Below are 14,650 nucleotides of genomic sequence, written 5' to 3' on the forward strand. Positions count from 1 at the left end.
AATGTGTTGCCATGAGATATCTTCATCAGCTACAGAATAAGATTATCGCTGATGGGACGGAAGAAATGAGTTATAAATAGAAACCCAAGGTAAGGTAATGTTTTGAATATGAGTACCTACGGACAGTACCTAGGTAGCTCCTAGGTGCCCTACCTGTCTCTTACTAGGTGAGGGCATATGTCGGCTGTCTCCACTCTTTACGTAAGCCGCAACCACACGATTCTCGCCACAGCGCGTTTCACTCAACGCGCTGAACGCGTCTTACACACCTTCTCGTTAATGCACTTTACTTCTCACCTAGAACAAAACAAAGAGGTCTCTGTTTCAACAGCATACACAACCTACCCCAAAGACACCTAAAGCACAAAAATCATGGACGCAGCTTCGGCGCTATCGCGAGGCGCTCTTGAGTATGTTCTTATCACCTAGCCTCCCTGTCGTTGCTCGCTAACTTTTGCCCAGCGTGATCTTCAATGATCCTGATAAAGCCAGCAAGCTCTTCCCGGTACCTGTTCTGCAATGTCTACAAGTCAAGCAGATGGCCCCTTCGGCTCAAGGGGGAGACCGATTTCGACTTGTGATGAGCGATGGGCAGCATTACGTCCAGACCATGCTTGCTACGCAAGCCAACCACGTCGTTCACGACAACAAGCTGGTTCGTGGTTGCATTGCCCGAATCAAGCAATACACACCCAACAACTTGAAGGGCAAGAAGTACGTGTCTTCCTAGATTTTATTGGACGCCCCTAATACTATGTAGCATTCTCGTCATTCTCGATATCGAAGTCATCGAATCTCTTGGCGTCCAAGAAAAGATTGGCGAGCCTTTTGCCGTCGACTCCAAGCCAGCTGCCCAAGAGGGTGCCATTGCTGGAGGCGATTTTTACGGCGTCAAGAAGGAAGAATCAAAGACACAGCCCCAGCAATTTCAACAGCAGCAACAACAGTCGATGCCCTCACGACCTGCCATGCACGCTGGCAGTAACATCTACCCTATCGAGGGTCTGTCGCCCTTCGCCCACAAGTGGACAATCAAGGCACGAGTTACCTCTAAATCAGATATCAAGACATGGCACAAGGCCACTGGGGAGGGAAAACTTTTCAGTGTCAACCTGCTCGATGAGAGTGGTGAGATCAAGGCCACTGGTTTCAACGACCAGTGTGACGCTTTCTACGACCGCCTGCAGGAAGGCTCTGTCTACTACATCTCCACACCTTGCCGAGTTGCCTTGGCCAAGAAACAGTTTTCCAACCTTCCCAACGACTACGAGCTCACATTCGAACGGGACACTGTCATCGAGAAGGCAGAGGATCAGACCAATGTTCCGCAGGTGAGGTTCAATTTTTGCTCCATCCAGGAACTCCAGAGTGTGGAGAAGGACAATACTGTCGATGTCATTGGTGTGTTGAAGGAGGTTGGCGAGGTTGGCGATATTACATCCAAGAAGGATGGCCGACCATTCCAGAAGCGAGAATTAACACTTGTGGATGATACGGGCTTCTCAGTCCGTGTTACTATTTGGGGTAAGTCGGCCAACTCTTTCGATGCTCCTCCTGAATCAGTGGTTGCTTTCAAGGGCACGAAGGTGTCTGATTTTGGTGGTAAGAGTCTCAGTCTCCTCTCTTCTGGCACAATGACCGTCGACCCCGATATTCCTGATGCCCACAGACTCAAGGGCTGGTACGACTCTGCTGGTCGCAATGACACATTCGCCACCCACCAAAACATGGCGTCCATGGGCAATGCCACAGGGAGAAAGGAAGACCTCAAGACCATTTCTCAGGTCAAGGATGAGAACCTTGGCATGGATGACCAGGCTTACTACACTATCAAGGCGACTATTGTCTTTGTCAAGCAGGAGAACTTTTGCTATCCCGCTTGCCTGTCTCAGGGCTGTAATAAGAAGGTTACACAAATGCCTGATGGCACCTGGCACTGCGAGAAGTGCGCTATCTCTCACGAAAAGCCGGAATACCGGTACATCCTCTCTTTGAACGTTGCGGATCACACCAGTCATCAATGGCTGAGCTGTTTTGACGATTCCGGTCGACAGATCGTGGGACGAACTGCCGACGAGATGATGGAGCTCAAAGAAAATGATGACAATAAATTCATGGCCGCGTTTGAAGAGGCCAACTGCAAGAAGTTCACTTTCCGATGCAGGGCGAAGATGGATAACTTTGGCGAAGCTCAAAGGTAAGCAGGATGATCATGTTCATTATTAATCAAATACTAATATCGCCTGTGTAGGATACGCTACCAAGTGATGACTGTCACGCCCTTAGACTTCAAGTCTGAAGGCACCAAGCTTGACGAGTTGATCAAGCAGTACGAGAACAGCTCGCTATGATGTGCTTACGAATTCCTAACCTGAGGTCATTGGAGTGCCGGCTGACTAAAACATGTGCTTCGGGGGATAAATCGAAACACTTTCTGCGAAGTCCGATGAAGACGGACTTTTGTTATTGGGTCAACATTGGCACAACATAGAATAATGAGACAAATGCAGTAGCACAAAGGATCTCTATAATTGTGTTGAAACCGTGACTTGAACAGCCTGCTATTTTTTATAGCTGTTAAACTTTACCCAACGCCTCCGTGATATGCCGTCGATTTTTTCTTTCTTTTTCTTTTTTCTTTTTGCAAGCAGTTGTCTAAAGGGACAACTTCTCGTGCTTCCAGGGCTTCTTGCCTTCTCCGTCTCCATAGTCAGCAGTAGCTTGGTAGTCGCCTCTGATCTTGTACTTGTAAATAGTCAGTCCATCAAGGCCGACTGGACCACGAGAGTGAATTTTGTTTGTGCTGATACCGACTTCGGTACCGAAACCATAACGCATGCCGTCGGCAAGACGAGTAGCGGCATTCCAGTATACACCAGCTGAGTCAACCTCGTTCATGAAACGTTCGGCCTCGGCAGAATCAGAGCTCATGATAGCGTCGGTGTGGTGAGAGCCGTGGGTGTTGATGTGGGTGATGGCCTCGTCAATAGAGGAAACAGTCTTTACGCCAATGGTGAGGGATAGATGCTCAGTGTCATAGTCTTGAGGGGTGGCATCTTGAACACCTTGCAGTGAAAGAGAAGAAATGGCAGCCTTGCTGGGCTCGTCGACTCGGAGGGAAACCCCCTTGGCCGCAAGAGCGGAAGCAACAGCAGGGAAGATGGTATTCAGAGCCGATTCCTGGACTAGAAGGGTTTCGACAGCGTTGCAGGCAGCAGGATAGCTTGTCTTGGAGTCCACAATAGCAGTAATAGCCTTTTCCTTATTGGCAGAGGCTGTCAAGTAGATATGGCAGAGACCATCAGCGTGGCCGAGAACGGGAATCTTTGTGGACTCCTTGATGTAACGAACAAGTTCATTCGATCCGCGAGGAATGACAAGATCAATATAGCGGTCCTGAGCGAGGAGCTGGGAAATGACGTCGCGGGTTGTGACGAGCTGGATGGCTGAGTTGGGGACCTTTGTGGTCTCAAGAGCTGATGAGATGACCTTTGAGATGGCCACGAAGGACTCTGTAGACTCTTTCCCACCTGCGACGATAGTGAGCAAATAAGCCAATGTTATGCTATTGCGGTTGAGTCATGACATTACCCTTGAGAATGGCAGCATTTCCAGACTTGATAGCAAGAGAAGCGATGTTGGCGATGACTTCGGGACGGGCCTCGAAAATGATAAGGAGGACGCCAATGGGACATGAGACACGCTCCATGATGAGATCATCATCGAGTTTTGTTCTCATCTGAATCTGGCCAACTGAAATATTGTTAGTTCCATGAGTATTATAGTCTTATGACAGTTGAAATACTTGGGTCATTTAGATCCCTCACATCCAAGATTCCCTTGAGCATATCCTCCCACTTTCCCTTCTTTCCAAGATCCAATCGCGATACAAGAGCCTGGCTAAGACCGCCCTCATCAGCAGCCTTCCTTGCCAGCTCAAGATCCTTGGCGTTGGCTGCGAGGATCTCGTCTTTTGAGGCCGTCAAGGCAGCGTGGATGGCTTCAAGTGCATTGTTGCGCTCGCTGGCCGGGAGGGTTGCGAGAGTGAAAGATGCTGTCTTTGCGGCGCTAGCTGCAGCCTCGGGGGAGGCGTTTGTGAGAGACATTTTTAGTGGCGAATTTGAGAGATGAGGTTGAGATTGAGACTGAGACTGAGGTTGTAGTCGCAATGTGTGAAAGTGACTCAGGTGAGGTTATGTATAAACTGTGCCCCGCTGGTATGCACCCCGCCATTATGAGCCTCAGCCGTTACATGGTCTACATTTAAAGGTTGAGGGCCTATAATTGAATCAGGTTTATGGCTTACTATATCTGGAAACCAAATCCTAGCTATTACTCATGCTGTGACAATGGAATTTCCTATGTCTGTATCTATGTACGCAGCAGTAAATTGTTGCTTGCGAGGATACGCCCTGCGATATCGGCCGAGACCAAGTCTCTATAATTTCATGCATTCTCCATACGTACCTGTTTAAGGTCACTGGTTCACTTCTCTCGATCCCAACTGGCCTTTTCTGGCTGTCCGAGTGACTGTAACTCACTGTTCTCCGCATGACTGTCGGGCTGAAACTTTACCATCAAATTTCTTTTGAATCGGGAATTGTTATATTTTATGAAACGGGCGTGCTCATCAATCATTGTCTATTTTGAATGAACAACAGCTAAACTGCAATTGCCTGTAAGCTGCGCCGGTGTCTTAAAACTCAGGTGCTGCATCTTGAGTCTAATTCAGAAACATAGCTCGATATTCAATAATCTCGTATATTTCCACCTTACATCAGGTTCTCGTATAAAAGTAAACAATGAAGTCCCACACCAGTAATATCACCAAGTCCCAGGTTATCTCCGCGTTAACCCCACACGACCCTCATATGCTTCCTATCGTCGGCACCGTCTTCGGCGTCCCCCTCTTCGGTGTGGTCCCGCGGACAGTACCCAGAGATAATTGAACTATTGGTCATAATCAGGACCGGAAGCAGGGTGGTTTTGTCTCTCCTCGCAAAAGTCGGCATTGTTTGAAGTGCTAGGATGGGCGATTCCCTTATTATTCATCTCTAAGGCGGAATCACTCTTCCGCACGTCACTATCCCTGGTCCTTTATAATCCTTTCTCATATTTTCTCTTTCTTTTTCCAAGTGCTCCAATGGTTCTGAATATACTGCTATTCTATATCTGAATATCAAACCATCTCAGAGTTAATCTTGAAAACCCCTTTCCGCCCCGATAACCGCAACTTTTCGGCCGAGGCTTCTCCACATCTTCGGGCCCGGCCGCTGTGACAATGAAACCTGCAGGGAAAAGGCAAGAGATTGATGATGAAAAGATCGATATTGAGCGAGAAGAGGACGGCCAACGTCCGGGAACTGCTGCATCAAGTTCCATTAAATCAGAACATGATGTTCAAGATACCATTGAGCCAGTCGTGCTCGGTGAGCCCCTGGGACATATAGATACTCGACGATCTACCAAGCGTGCCCAGTCCAGAGCGTCGTCTGCACGATCGAGAGCTCTTTCTGTTGTTCCGAGGTCGAAAAGGCGTGGTCTTTTTGCAAAACTGACATTGGTGCCTGAGATTGCGTATCCTCCTGATTACAAGAACTCGACGAAATGGTTTCTCACCGGCATCATAGCATTGGCCACAGCTGCTGCACCTTTAGGCTCGACTATTGTCTATCGTAAGTCCTCGAAAATGGTGGTTGCATCCAGAGTTGACAAGAATAGCTGCACTTCCCGTGTTGGTGAAAGAGTTCAACACTTCTGAAACTGTCACCAACCTGTCAGTCGCCCTGTATATGATATCCATGGCCATCTTCCCCCTATGGTGGTCCTCGTTCTCTGAAGAGTTTGGCCGTCGTTCTATATATCTCATCTCTTTCGCACTCTTCCTCATATTCTCCGTTCTCTCTGCCATTAGCAAGAATATCACCATGCTTATCGTCTTCCGCATGTGCGCCGGTGGCGCTTCCCGCAAGTGCTCACTCGACAGTGCAGGCTCAATCGCTGATCTGTTTGAGGTGTATGAGCGTGGCAAAGCTATGAGTCTATTCTATCTTGGTCCATTGTTAGGGCCTCTGATAGCCCCTATCGTTGGTGGTGCGTTGACTCAGGAGATTGGATGGCAAGCGACGATGTGGTTTCTCGCTATATACGGTCTCGTTGTCCTCTTGATGATTCTCTTCTTCCTCCCTGAGACGTTGCAACGTAAGCCTGAGGCTACGTTGCCTACTGCAGAGACTCAGGGACTCAGTCGAATGCGCACTATGGACTCGGCCAAGGTCAAAACCAAAAACTTCGCCAAATCTGCTCGACATTTCCTCATTGATCCTTTAGGAGTTCTCCTCTACCTACGGTTTCCGCCCGTTCTCATCACCGTGCTTCTTGCTGCCATTGCTTTTGGTTCTCTCTACGTTGTCAATATTGCTATCCAGCAGAAGTTTTCCCGTGACCCATACAACTTCGGCCAGCTTTCCATTGGTCTCATGTACATCCCCTCCGGTTTGGGCTACATCTGTGGATCGCTGTTTGGTGGGCGCTGGATCGACAAAATCATGGCGAGAGAAGCCCGTAAAGCTGGTCGTTACGATGAGAACGGGAAGCTGATATATCTTCCGGAAGACCGAATGAGGGAGAATGCCTGGGTAATGACGACCATTTATCCTCTGGCACTACTCATGTTTGGCTGGGTGCTTCGTTACGGTTTGCACCCTGTAGTACCATGTCTCGCCCTATTCTTCTTTGGAATCTCATCCATGCTTGTCTTTGTAAGATAATACCCTCCTCTCTCGGGTTCACTAGCTAACGGGTTCTTCCAGTCAGTGGCCACCACCATGCTCACAGAGCTAATCCGTAAGCGCAGTTCCTCAGGCGTTGCCATCAATAACTTTGTTCGCAACACGCTTAGTTGTATCGGCGCCATTGTTGCTGCTCCATGGATTAACGCCATTAACGTTGGATGGGTTTTTACAATTCTCTGTATATGCTGTCTCATTATTAGTTACGTTAGCATCATCCTGCTGAGGAAGAACGCCACGAAGTGGAGGAAAACTATGGATGAAGCACTGGCCCAGTGAAGATCGCGGCCAAGGGGTAGAAAATAATGCAGTCACGATAAGTCGATGTGTGGAACTATGTATTTCATATACAATCAAGCAAATAAGAACGAAAACAATCACATTTCATATTCCAGACTGCGTCTCTATCCATCCATCAACATGAAATTTTACTTGCTATCTTCGAAGAGCTTGCCAACAGCATCAAGACCAATATTACCACCGCTGAACACCAGTCCGAGGTCCCAACCCTCTTCGCCAGCTTCTCGCTCTACCATTGATCTGAATTCCTCATCAAACAGCGCCACCGCCAGCGGGACGCAAGCACTGGGCTCGACAACCAGCTTGAACCGCTCAAACACCAGCTTCATAGCCGCCAGGATCTCTTCCTCAGTGACGCTGTACATGCCCGATACTAAGCGGCGGCCGTATATGACTGACCAAGGATGCTCACCCACGGGAGTGCGTAGTCCATCGGCAACTGTAAGAGTCTTGACTGTTGTGATTCGTGTGCCCGACTCGAATCCACGCTTTGCATCATCAGCACCCTCAAACGATGGCTCCGAGCCAAACACTCGAATTCCAGTGCCTTCGCAGCTCAGAGCAACACCTGAGAGCATACCACCGCCACCGCAAGGGGTCATGATAGCGTCCAAGCCAGGTTTCTCCTTCTTGGTCCTCGGCGCCTCGTTGTCTCGTCCTGTAACCGGTGCCCGGAAAAGTCTCCTCTGCCCGTCAACGACGGCATCAGCAGTCATCAATTCGGAAACTTGCTGTTGGAATTCTAGGCCGATGGTGCCTTGTCCAAGGAGAATATCCGGGTGGTCATAGGGCGGCACAAGTCGAGCTCCTGTCTCAGCGATGACTTTTGCGGCCATTGCTTCACGTTCAGTGGATGTGCTTCCGCTAAAGATAACGCGAGCACCGTAGCCTTTTGTTCCAGCGATCTTCTTGGGGTTGGAAATCTCAGGCATGACAATGTGGGCTTTGATGCCACTCTCTCGAGCCGCAAGGGCTAGTGCTTGAGCATGATTTCCTGTAACAATTAGCCATCATCGTCGGATAAAGCACGTATGTGACCCTGTTACCGGAACTGTGTGTCACGACTCCTTTCTCCTTGCCCCCTCCCTCTAACCATCCTGGCTCTTTCTTCAGCCTCTCGATGGCATGAAAAGCACCTCTCGCTTTAAAAGCGCCAATGCGTTGCAAATTCTCGCATTTGAACCAGAGTCTTAGCACCGGCCGGGCCGGCGTTCTATCAGCATAACGAGTCCCTTCGAGCTCTTCCGCTGTGCGAGGGGTTGAAGCTAGTTTCGTGATAGTCTGGTTGGTCAGAACGGGCGTAAAGTGGACATATGGGCTGATGAGCTTGTGAGCTTCGATGACTGACTCACGAGTCAATGGGGGAGTTGTTGATAGATCAGCCATGTTGATTGTGGTAATGCTAAGTTAGAATGGTTGGGTTCAAGGTATAAGTCTACGAGATGGACGAACTGTGGCCCTATGCTGCGCAGTCGAGGTTCTTAAGTATCACCAACTCTCTAGTCATGCTCCGGTTGTCGGCTACTCCCAACTGCCTGTTTTAGCAAATGGTTAACGTTACAATCTCGTCGCCAAGCTGACACTAGACGCTGCTTGTCATATTTAAGGCGTGGGAAGGCAACAAAGGCCCAATGGATCACATTCGAATGTCAAAGAACTAAGTATCACCAGCGAATTGAACCGATAGGATTTGTTCGTCTAACGTAAAATAAAAATGGTATTCGTTTTGGCTTCAAGCCTGATATCAACTTTTGGACCAATTTCAGATCCCCCTCCAGAGCCCAGGAAATTTTTTAAAAGTACAGACAGAAAGTTCATGTGGTTCATAAAAGCCGTTTCCTAGGCATCCCATCCCATGTCCATCTCCCGCTCACAAATTATCATTCAACATTAATAGCCGCTTACTTCTGGTTCTCGGGTCGGAGAGATCGGACGGCCTTGCCGGCGCGCCAGATCTCGAGATCACGGATCTCCTTCATCTCTGCCTCGTACTTCTCACGGTAGTCAGGCTGGCTGTTGTACTCGAGAGATCGCTTGGTCTCGGAACCATCCTTGACGGCGTCGTAGAGGGAGTTGAAGACTGGCTTCAGGGCGTCCTTGAAGCGGGGGCTCCAGTCGATGGCACCACGACGGGCAGTGGTGGAGCAAGCCTCGTACATCCAGTCCATGCCGTTGGCGCCGATAAGAGGGTAGAGAGACTGGGTAGCCTCCTCAACAGTCTCGTTGAAGGCCTCGCTGGGGCTGTGGCCGCGCTCGCGGAGGACCTCGTACTGAGCGAGGAACATACCGTGGATACCACCCATGAGGCAGCCACGCTCACCGTAGAGATCGGAGTAGACCTCCTTCTCGAAGGTGGTCTTGTAGAGGTAGCCAGAGCCGATGGCGACACCAAGGGCAATCGCCTTCTCCTCGGCCTTGCCAGTGACATCCTGGTAGACGGCGAAAGAGGAGTTGATACCACGGCCCTCACGGAAGAGAGATCGGACGGTTCGGCCAGAGCCCTTGGGAGCGCAGAGGATGACGTCGATGTTGGAGGGAACCTCAACCTTGGTGAGGTCCTTGAAGACGGGGGAGAAACCGTGGGAGAAGTAAAGGGTCTGCAAGATTTATGTGTTAGAGCTATGCCTGGACTGACAATGGGTGGGGAATTCTGCTTACCTTGCCCTCAACGAGCTGGGGCTTGATGGCGGGCCAAGTCTCAGACTGGGCAGCATCGGAGAGAAGGTTCATGACGATGGTACCACGAGAGATGGCCTCGTCAACGTCGAACAGGTTCTTGCCGGCAACCCAGCCATCCTGCTCAGCATCCTTCCAGGACTTTCCGTTCTTTCGGACACCAACGATGACGTTGAGGCCGTTGTCACGGAGGTTAAGACCCTGGCCGTGGCCCTGAGAGCCGTAGCCAATGAGGGCCAGGGTGTCGTTCTTGAAGTACTCAAGAAGCTTCTCTTGGGGCCAGTCGGCACGCTCTGTGAAATACTAGTCAGTATTGGCTGTCCAGTTGATCCAGCAACCGCAATCGGAGATGTAACTCACCATAGACGTCCTCCTTGTGGCCAGCAAAGTCAATGGTCTTGACACCACGAACCTGCTGCTGGACGGGGCCAGCGGCAACAGGTCGGGCAACAGCACCAACACGAGCAGCGGAGCGAGCAGCAGCAACGAAAGTTCGCTGCTGAACACGGGGAGCAGAAGCCAGTTGGCGGGCAGGGCCACGGAGGGCCTTTGTGAAGTTGCGAGAAGCCATTGTGAGGATGTGAGGAGACAGTTTGGGAACTGAGGGGAGAGTGTCTGAGAGAGGATGAGGAGGAAGGAAAAGAGGGAAAGGCAATGGCGAGAGTAAAGGTTAAGTAGGTTTAAGCTATCACTAATTTTCTCTCCAAGGGACATCGCTTGGAGGGGGGACCGATTTCGGCTCGTACTGTGAGGTGGGGGGCCCTACGCTGAGCAGCGGGGATGGGTCTGGGGCTATGTGGGTAGAGGCGACTTGACTGAGAGCGTATCGGAGTGAGGGGAAATGTGTACCATGAACATTAGACCTGGAGAACTCTGGTACTTGGGTTAAGGATTTCTCACCTTGAGTCACGTCAAGTTTCGGCCAATTAGCGGTGACTTAATATTGTCCAACCACCAAGCTCTCTGTGTGCGTTTTTAGATGCCGTTGCATATAGATCTGACCGCCAGAAGAAGGCGGCCCAAGACACAAGAATAGACAGTGATAATACTAATTAAAGAAAAAAAAAAAGAAAGAAAAAACACTCGTTGCTCCTCTTACTGTCCAATTCTTCCAAGATCTTCTCAAAATCATAGCCCTAATTGATATCAATTGCGTGGCAAAATTGAACACTTCTCGCCCACACCATCTCAAGCTATCCCAACTTGGAGCTAATGCTTTGACGGGGTAACCCTCAAAAGATATGGGCCCTCTTGCTTCGGAGTTCTGCTAGTTCCCCCGAGCTCATAAGCCGCATATCGTCCGACGAACAGCATCACGGCCGATTCAGGCGTCTTGTCCAATAAGGCCCTGCCGAACTCAGCATCGCGACTCCATATCTACGAGCGGCAACGGCAGCTGCACCGCGCTCGGGGTCCTTAAGCTACATATCGGGGGCTCTATCACTTCCTCCGGCCGATATGTCAGACAAGATAGTCTAGATCTGGCTCAATGTTGACTCCTTGAAACTCCACTTACTCCGGGTTGCGGACTCTTAGCACCTAGATGAGGCTCAATTCACATTTCTGTACTCCACGTGTGTAGGCGGGACCACGAAGCAAACCAGGCAAGCCATGCCGTATTCATCTTGAGCCGTTGATCTTGCATCGGCAGCCAGGGCAGCAACATGTCGCCAGCCAATAGAGTACCACTGGACTACGAGAAACCCTCTACTAAGACTCCCTCTGACTTAAAAAGGCAATACAGATTAGTTGGTTGAAGTGAGCTTGGGATCATCATGTACGCGAGCATGCATCGCAAGCTCAGCTCTGGTCGACTCTACCCCACCTCTCGCCATTGACTCTCCTCTCAACCAAAACCCGTCACTATCAATAATCATGGAAAGTTTGGAAGCTGAAGGATTGCCTAATCAAGATCATGGATTTATCAGACGCCACGCGATGCTCTTTGCTATCAAATGCTTGTCTGTCTCAAACACCCATTAAGTCGTTGTATCGTCCCAGAATCTTAACGGCCCATCCCTTCGGATTCTCCATCCCTGCGACTCCTGTTATTTGTCTTATTCCAAATCTATTTCAGGACCCTGTCGTATGTCCTGCCCTTGACTACTCCGCCACCCATAGCAGTCCTCACGTTGCGCTTGAATCCCTCTCGGTTGTTTCGTAGATCCTCAGCTGCCTCCTTGTTGAGCGGGTCCGATGCGTTGGGTTCGAGGAACAGGAACTGCAAGCATATTAGTCACCAATCCACAATCATTTTACTTCGTATTTCACGTCTGAGCAACTCAAGACGCTTTTCTTTCTAGACTCCATACCTGCAGGCCAACAATCACAGCATTCAAGTTCAGCACTGGCTTCCAATCCTCTCGTAGAATGTTCAGGCAGACCTTGCCCTCAAGATCGATATTGGGATGGTAGATCTTTTCTCGGCATCGGACTTTGGGAGGCTCGTGGGGAAAGTTCTGGTTTATGGTGAAATCGAAGGTAAAGCGGCTGCCTCGGTACATACCCTCATCAGGGTCGATCATGAGTACGAAGTTAAGGATGTCATCGGGGTCGGGGAACTCTGTCTTCATCGTCGATCCGAGGGAAAGTTCTGAAAGATCTGTTGCAGCATGCGTCAACCTCTTCATCCTAAACACACCGCTACACGTCAAGGTCTGGACAGGATGAAGCATACCTTTTTGCACGCGCAGCTGAGCTGCAGTCACCTTCTTCTTCTTGCCACCCGTCGCCTGGCCCTCTGCGTTCTCTGCCTCCTTCTGCTCCTTTTTCTATACCACTGTCAGTGTCTAACTGGCTGGTGGCGGCTGGTAGATAACTCACCATCGACCATATCTTCAACATCGTGGATGTGGGGGGCCCAGGTTTGGGCTGTGTCGCTATGCGCTGTGGAAAGACCCTTGATGAGATGACAGAAAATGGAGTGCGAGAGCCCAGGCACGATACAAAGGTGAGGTTGTAGGATAGTGTAGGACAAGTAGCACTGCAAGATTCCGAGAGATTGGTTGTGAATACGCTGAACTCAGTTGCGAGAAGGATCTAGTCGTGCTTAGTGGAAAAGGTGATGATGCTTGATAAGATAACACGGCGTAAGGCAGCCACAAGCCTAATCCCTGAACCCCACCGAAGTTTAGGCGATACCACCGGATTGACGCATCATCGGTCGTGTGAGTGAGCACCCGATAAGGTAGCCAATGGGAAGAAAACACAGGCAATATTAACTATCAAAAAAAATCATATCATTCAAATGCGTCATAAACCCCCAGGGGCAGATGCCAATCTGAAAAAGACTAAATAGAGATGCATTTGCTCGTGCTCAGGTCTGGTCTGAATACCTTCACTTCCAATGTCCTCTTTTGTGGATGTCCCTCCATTAACTCAAATAGTCAAAACCCAGCGTACGTTACATAACAAAGGTATCCGGTACAAAAATCCAGTTTGTCTACTATGACAAGTGCCAGTACTTTCCCGTACCTGGTCTCTCCAGAAAAGTGTGAGTGTCGAATACAACGAGCGTAGGTACGCACGAAGCTTATCGTCTCGAAAAACAGCACATGATACCAGTCCTGCCCAGGAACCACAAGAAACCGGCAAAACGAACGAGCGAGAGCACGGCAGTAGCGTACAGAAGGAACTGGAAGTAATGCGCCTTGCGATCTGTGGCAGGTTCCTATCAAATTGTTAGTATAGACCACATATCGCATAGCCTCAGGAAAACTTACACCCCATCCGAGGTTATCAAACTTGTCGCTGGTAATGCAGACAATAAGGAGAATGTTTCCGAACAACCAGCTGACGACGAGTCCTGTTCGGAAAGACTTGTAACCATCCTCAACATCGGCCTTCTCAACCTCTTCCTCCTCCTTGAAGGGAGCAAGAGCTCGGCGGACAGTCTGCTCGAATTGACTGTCGATATCCTCCTGCTCCTTCTCAACTTCCTCGACAACAACCTCGTTCTTCTCACCCTTGGTGACGTGGGCAGAGGGAAGTGCCTCAGCCTTGTCTGAGCCCTTGGTACCCCAGGAGACATCGTGCCAGTTGTTGAAGGCATAAACCATGAGAATGTTGATGTAAGTCGACATGAGAAGTAGATAGTAGGGGAAGGAGTGGAACATGTGCCAGGGATCGAGGTACATGAACGAGGCAACAAAATTGAGTCCATAGATGGTGATAAGAGCGACTAAAATAACACCTCCAGCGCTTGAACCACCAAAGAAACTGTCAAGGAAAGCGTCGGTCGAGGCGAACGAGATCTGGTCTCCAATGGGCGTGTCAAAAGCACGAACAACCAGGTAGGCTGAAAGAACCAGGATGTAACCCTGAATGAGACTGAAGACCATGAAGGAAGCGATGTATGTGAACTTGGAGCCCTTGGGCCTGTTACCAAGAGCCAGAATGAACTGGAGCATGACGAAGGCTAAGTAGAGGTACTGAAGCAGGGCATTGACGACAGGTGTACCCGTGTCGCCGAATGGCCAGGCGTGAACACCGGACGTAGCGTTGGGAGTACCCACAAGATCCATGATAACGGATGTTGTAAGCCAATAAGAACCAAGAGAGAACCATGCGAAGAGAGTGTTGAGAGTGGTGTAGATGAGTTGAATGTGGAGGAAAAACATGCGGATGATGTTATGACCCGACTTGTACATTCGTCCGAAATGCATCAGTGAGTATAGTGTGGCAGCGAATGAACCGTTGAGCCATCGTCGACGTTGACTAATGAATTCAGCTGCACCCTCGGGCACATCTGTTTCACCCTTGGCAGCCTTGATATAGGACAAGTGCCACTTCTGGCCAGCCTTGGCGACCAGCTCAAAACAAAGAATACGATCCTCGCCAAGAACATGTTCTTCTTGAAAATGTTCATACCATCGATTACCCTT

The 14,650-nt window shown here is 49.8% G+C and overlaps 8 protein-coding genes across 9 annotated transcripts in view; 3 read left to right on the top strand and 5 right to left on the bottom strand.

Moving 5' to 3' along the window:
* Positions 1-254: 254 nt before the first annotated feature.
* Positions 255-3,526, top strand: FOXG_05284 (replication factor A1). The gene is made up of 4 exons (XM_018383488.1): positions 255-410; positions 463-714; positions 761-2,197; positions 2,252-3,526. The coding sequence occupies exons 1-4, from the start codon at positions 373-375 to the stop codon at positions 2,349-2,351; spliced, it is 1,827 nt and encodes a 608-aa protein (XP_018240424.1). The 5' UTR covers positions 255-372; the 3' UTR covers positions 2,352-3,526.
* Positions 2,203-4,361, bottom strand: FOXG_05285 (glutamate-5-semialdehyde dehydrogenase). Its single transcript, XM_018383489.1, has 3 exons — positions 3,806-4,361; positions 3,592-3,753; positions 2,203-3,530 (listed from the first exon to the last, which is right to left on the bottom strand). The coding sequence occupies exons 1-3, from the start codon at positions 4,104-4,106 to the stop codon at positions 2,656-2,658; spliced, it is 1,338 nt and encodes a 445-aa protein (XP_018240425.1). The 5' UTR covers positions 4,107-4,361; the 3' UTR covers positions 2,203-2,655.
* Positions 4,362-4,501: 140 nt separating this feature from the next.
* FOXG_19022 (uncharacterized protein) lies at positions 4,502-4,949 on the top strand (the record flags this gene model as incomplete). Its single annotated transcript, XM_018399187.1, has 2 exons — positions 4,502-4,678; positions 4,741-4,949. Exon 2 carries the CDS (start codon positions 4,803-4,805, stop codon positions 4,947-4,949), a length of 147 nt encoding a protein of 48 aa, XP_018240426.1. The 5' UTR covers positions 4,502-4,678; positions 4,741-4,802.
* Positions 4,950-5,023: 74 nt separating this feature from the next.
* FOXG_05286 (uncharacterized protein) lies at positions 5,024-8,640 on the top strand. 2 transcript variants are annotated; one of them, XM_018383490.1, is made up of 3 exons: positions 5,024-5,675; positions 5,722-6,761; positions 6,813-8,640. In XM_018383490.1, exons 1-3 carry the CDS (start codon positions 5,282-5,284, stop codon positions 7,068-7,070), a joined length of 1,692 nt encoding a protein of 563 aa, XP_018240427.1. In that variant the 5' UTR covers positions 5,024-5,281; the 3' UTR covers positions 7,071-8,640. The 2 variants fall into 2 exon arrangements, with proteins under 2 accessions (XP_018240427.1, XP_018240428.1); XM_018383491.1 differs by having other exon boundaries at positions 5,024-6,761.
* On the bottom strand, positions 7,099-8,659 carry FOXG_05287 (threonine dehydratase). Its single transcript, XM_018383492.1, has 2 exons — positions 8,138-8,659; positions 7,099-8,085 (listed from the first exon to the last, which is right to left on the bottom strand). The coding sequence occupies exons 1-2, from the start codon at positions 8,475-8,477 to the stop codon at positions 7,220-7,222; spliced, it is 1,206 nt and encodes a 401-aa protein (XP_018240429.1). The 5' UTR covers positions 8,478-8,659; the 3' UTR covers positions 7,099-7,219.
* Positions 8,660-8,684: 25 nt separating this feature from the next.
* Positions 8,685-10,611, bottom strand: FOXG_05288 (ketol-acid reductoisomerase, mitochondrial). Its single transcript, XM_018383493.1, has 3 exons — positions 10,128-10,611; positions 9,750-10,060; positions 8,685-9,688 (listed from the first exon to the last, which is right to left on the bottom strand). Exons 1-3 carry the CDS (start codon positions 10,336-10,338, stop codon positions 8,993-8,995), a joined length of 1,218 nt encoding a protein of 405 aa, XP_018240430.1. The 5' UTR covers positions 10,339-10,611; the 3' UTR covers positions 8,685-8,992.
* An 842-nt stretch (positions 10,612-11,453) lies between these two features.
* On the bottom strand, positions 11,454-12,912 carry FOXG_05289 (NEDD8-conjugating enzyme UBC12). Its single transcript, XM_018383494.1, has 4 exons — positions 12,591-12,912; positions 12,445-12,538; positions 12,080-12,369; positions 11,454-11,988 (listed from the first exon to the last, which is right to left on the bottom strand). Exons 1-4 carry the CDS (start codon positions 12,609-12,611, stop codon positions 11,836-11,838), a joined length of 558 nt encoding a protein of 185 aa, XP_018240431.1. The 5' UTR covers positions 12,612-12,912; the 3' UTR covers positions 11,454-11,835.
* Positions 12,913-12,989: 77 nt separating this feature from the next.
* The window catches only part of FOXG_19023 (chitin synthase), a gene marked incomplete at its 5' end in the record, with an annotated part of 3,208 nt that continues 1,547 nt past the window's right edge, over positions 12,990-14,650 (bottom strand). Inside the window, 2 exons of the mRNA XM_018399188.1 lie at positions 12,990-13,437; positions 13,490-14,647. Coding sequence (XP_018240432.1) covers positions 13,300-13,437; positions 13,490-14,647 — 1,296 coding nt within the window. The 3' untranslated portion in view covers positions 12,990-13,299. The remainder of the gene's footprint in view (positions 13,438-13,489; positions 14,648-14,650) is intronic.

The sequence above is a fragment of the Fusarium oxysporum genome, chromosome 7 (assembly GCF_000149955.1).
Source record: "Fusarium oxysporum f. sp. lycopersici 4287 chromosome 7, whole genome shotgun sequence".
NCBI lineage: Eukaryota > Fungi > Ascomycota > Sordariomycetes > Hypocreales > Nectriaceae > Fusarium > Fusarium oxysporum.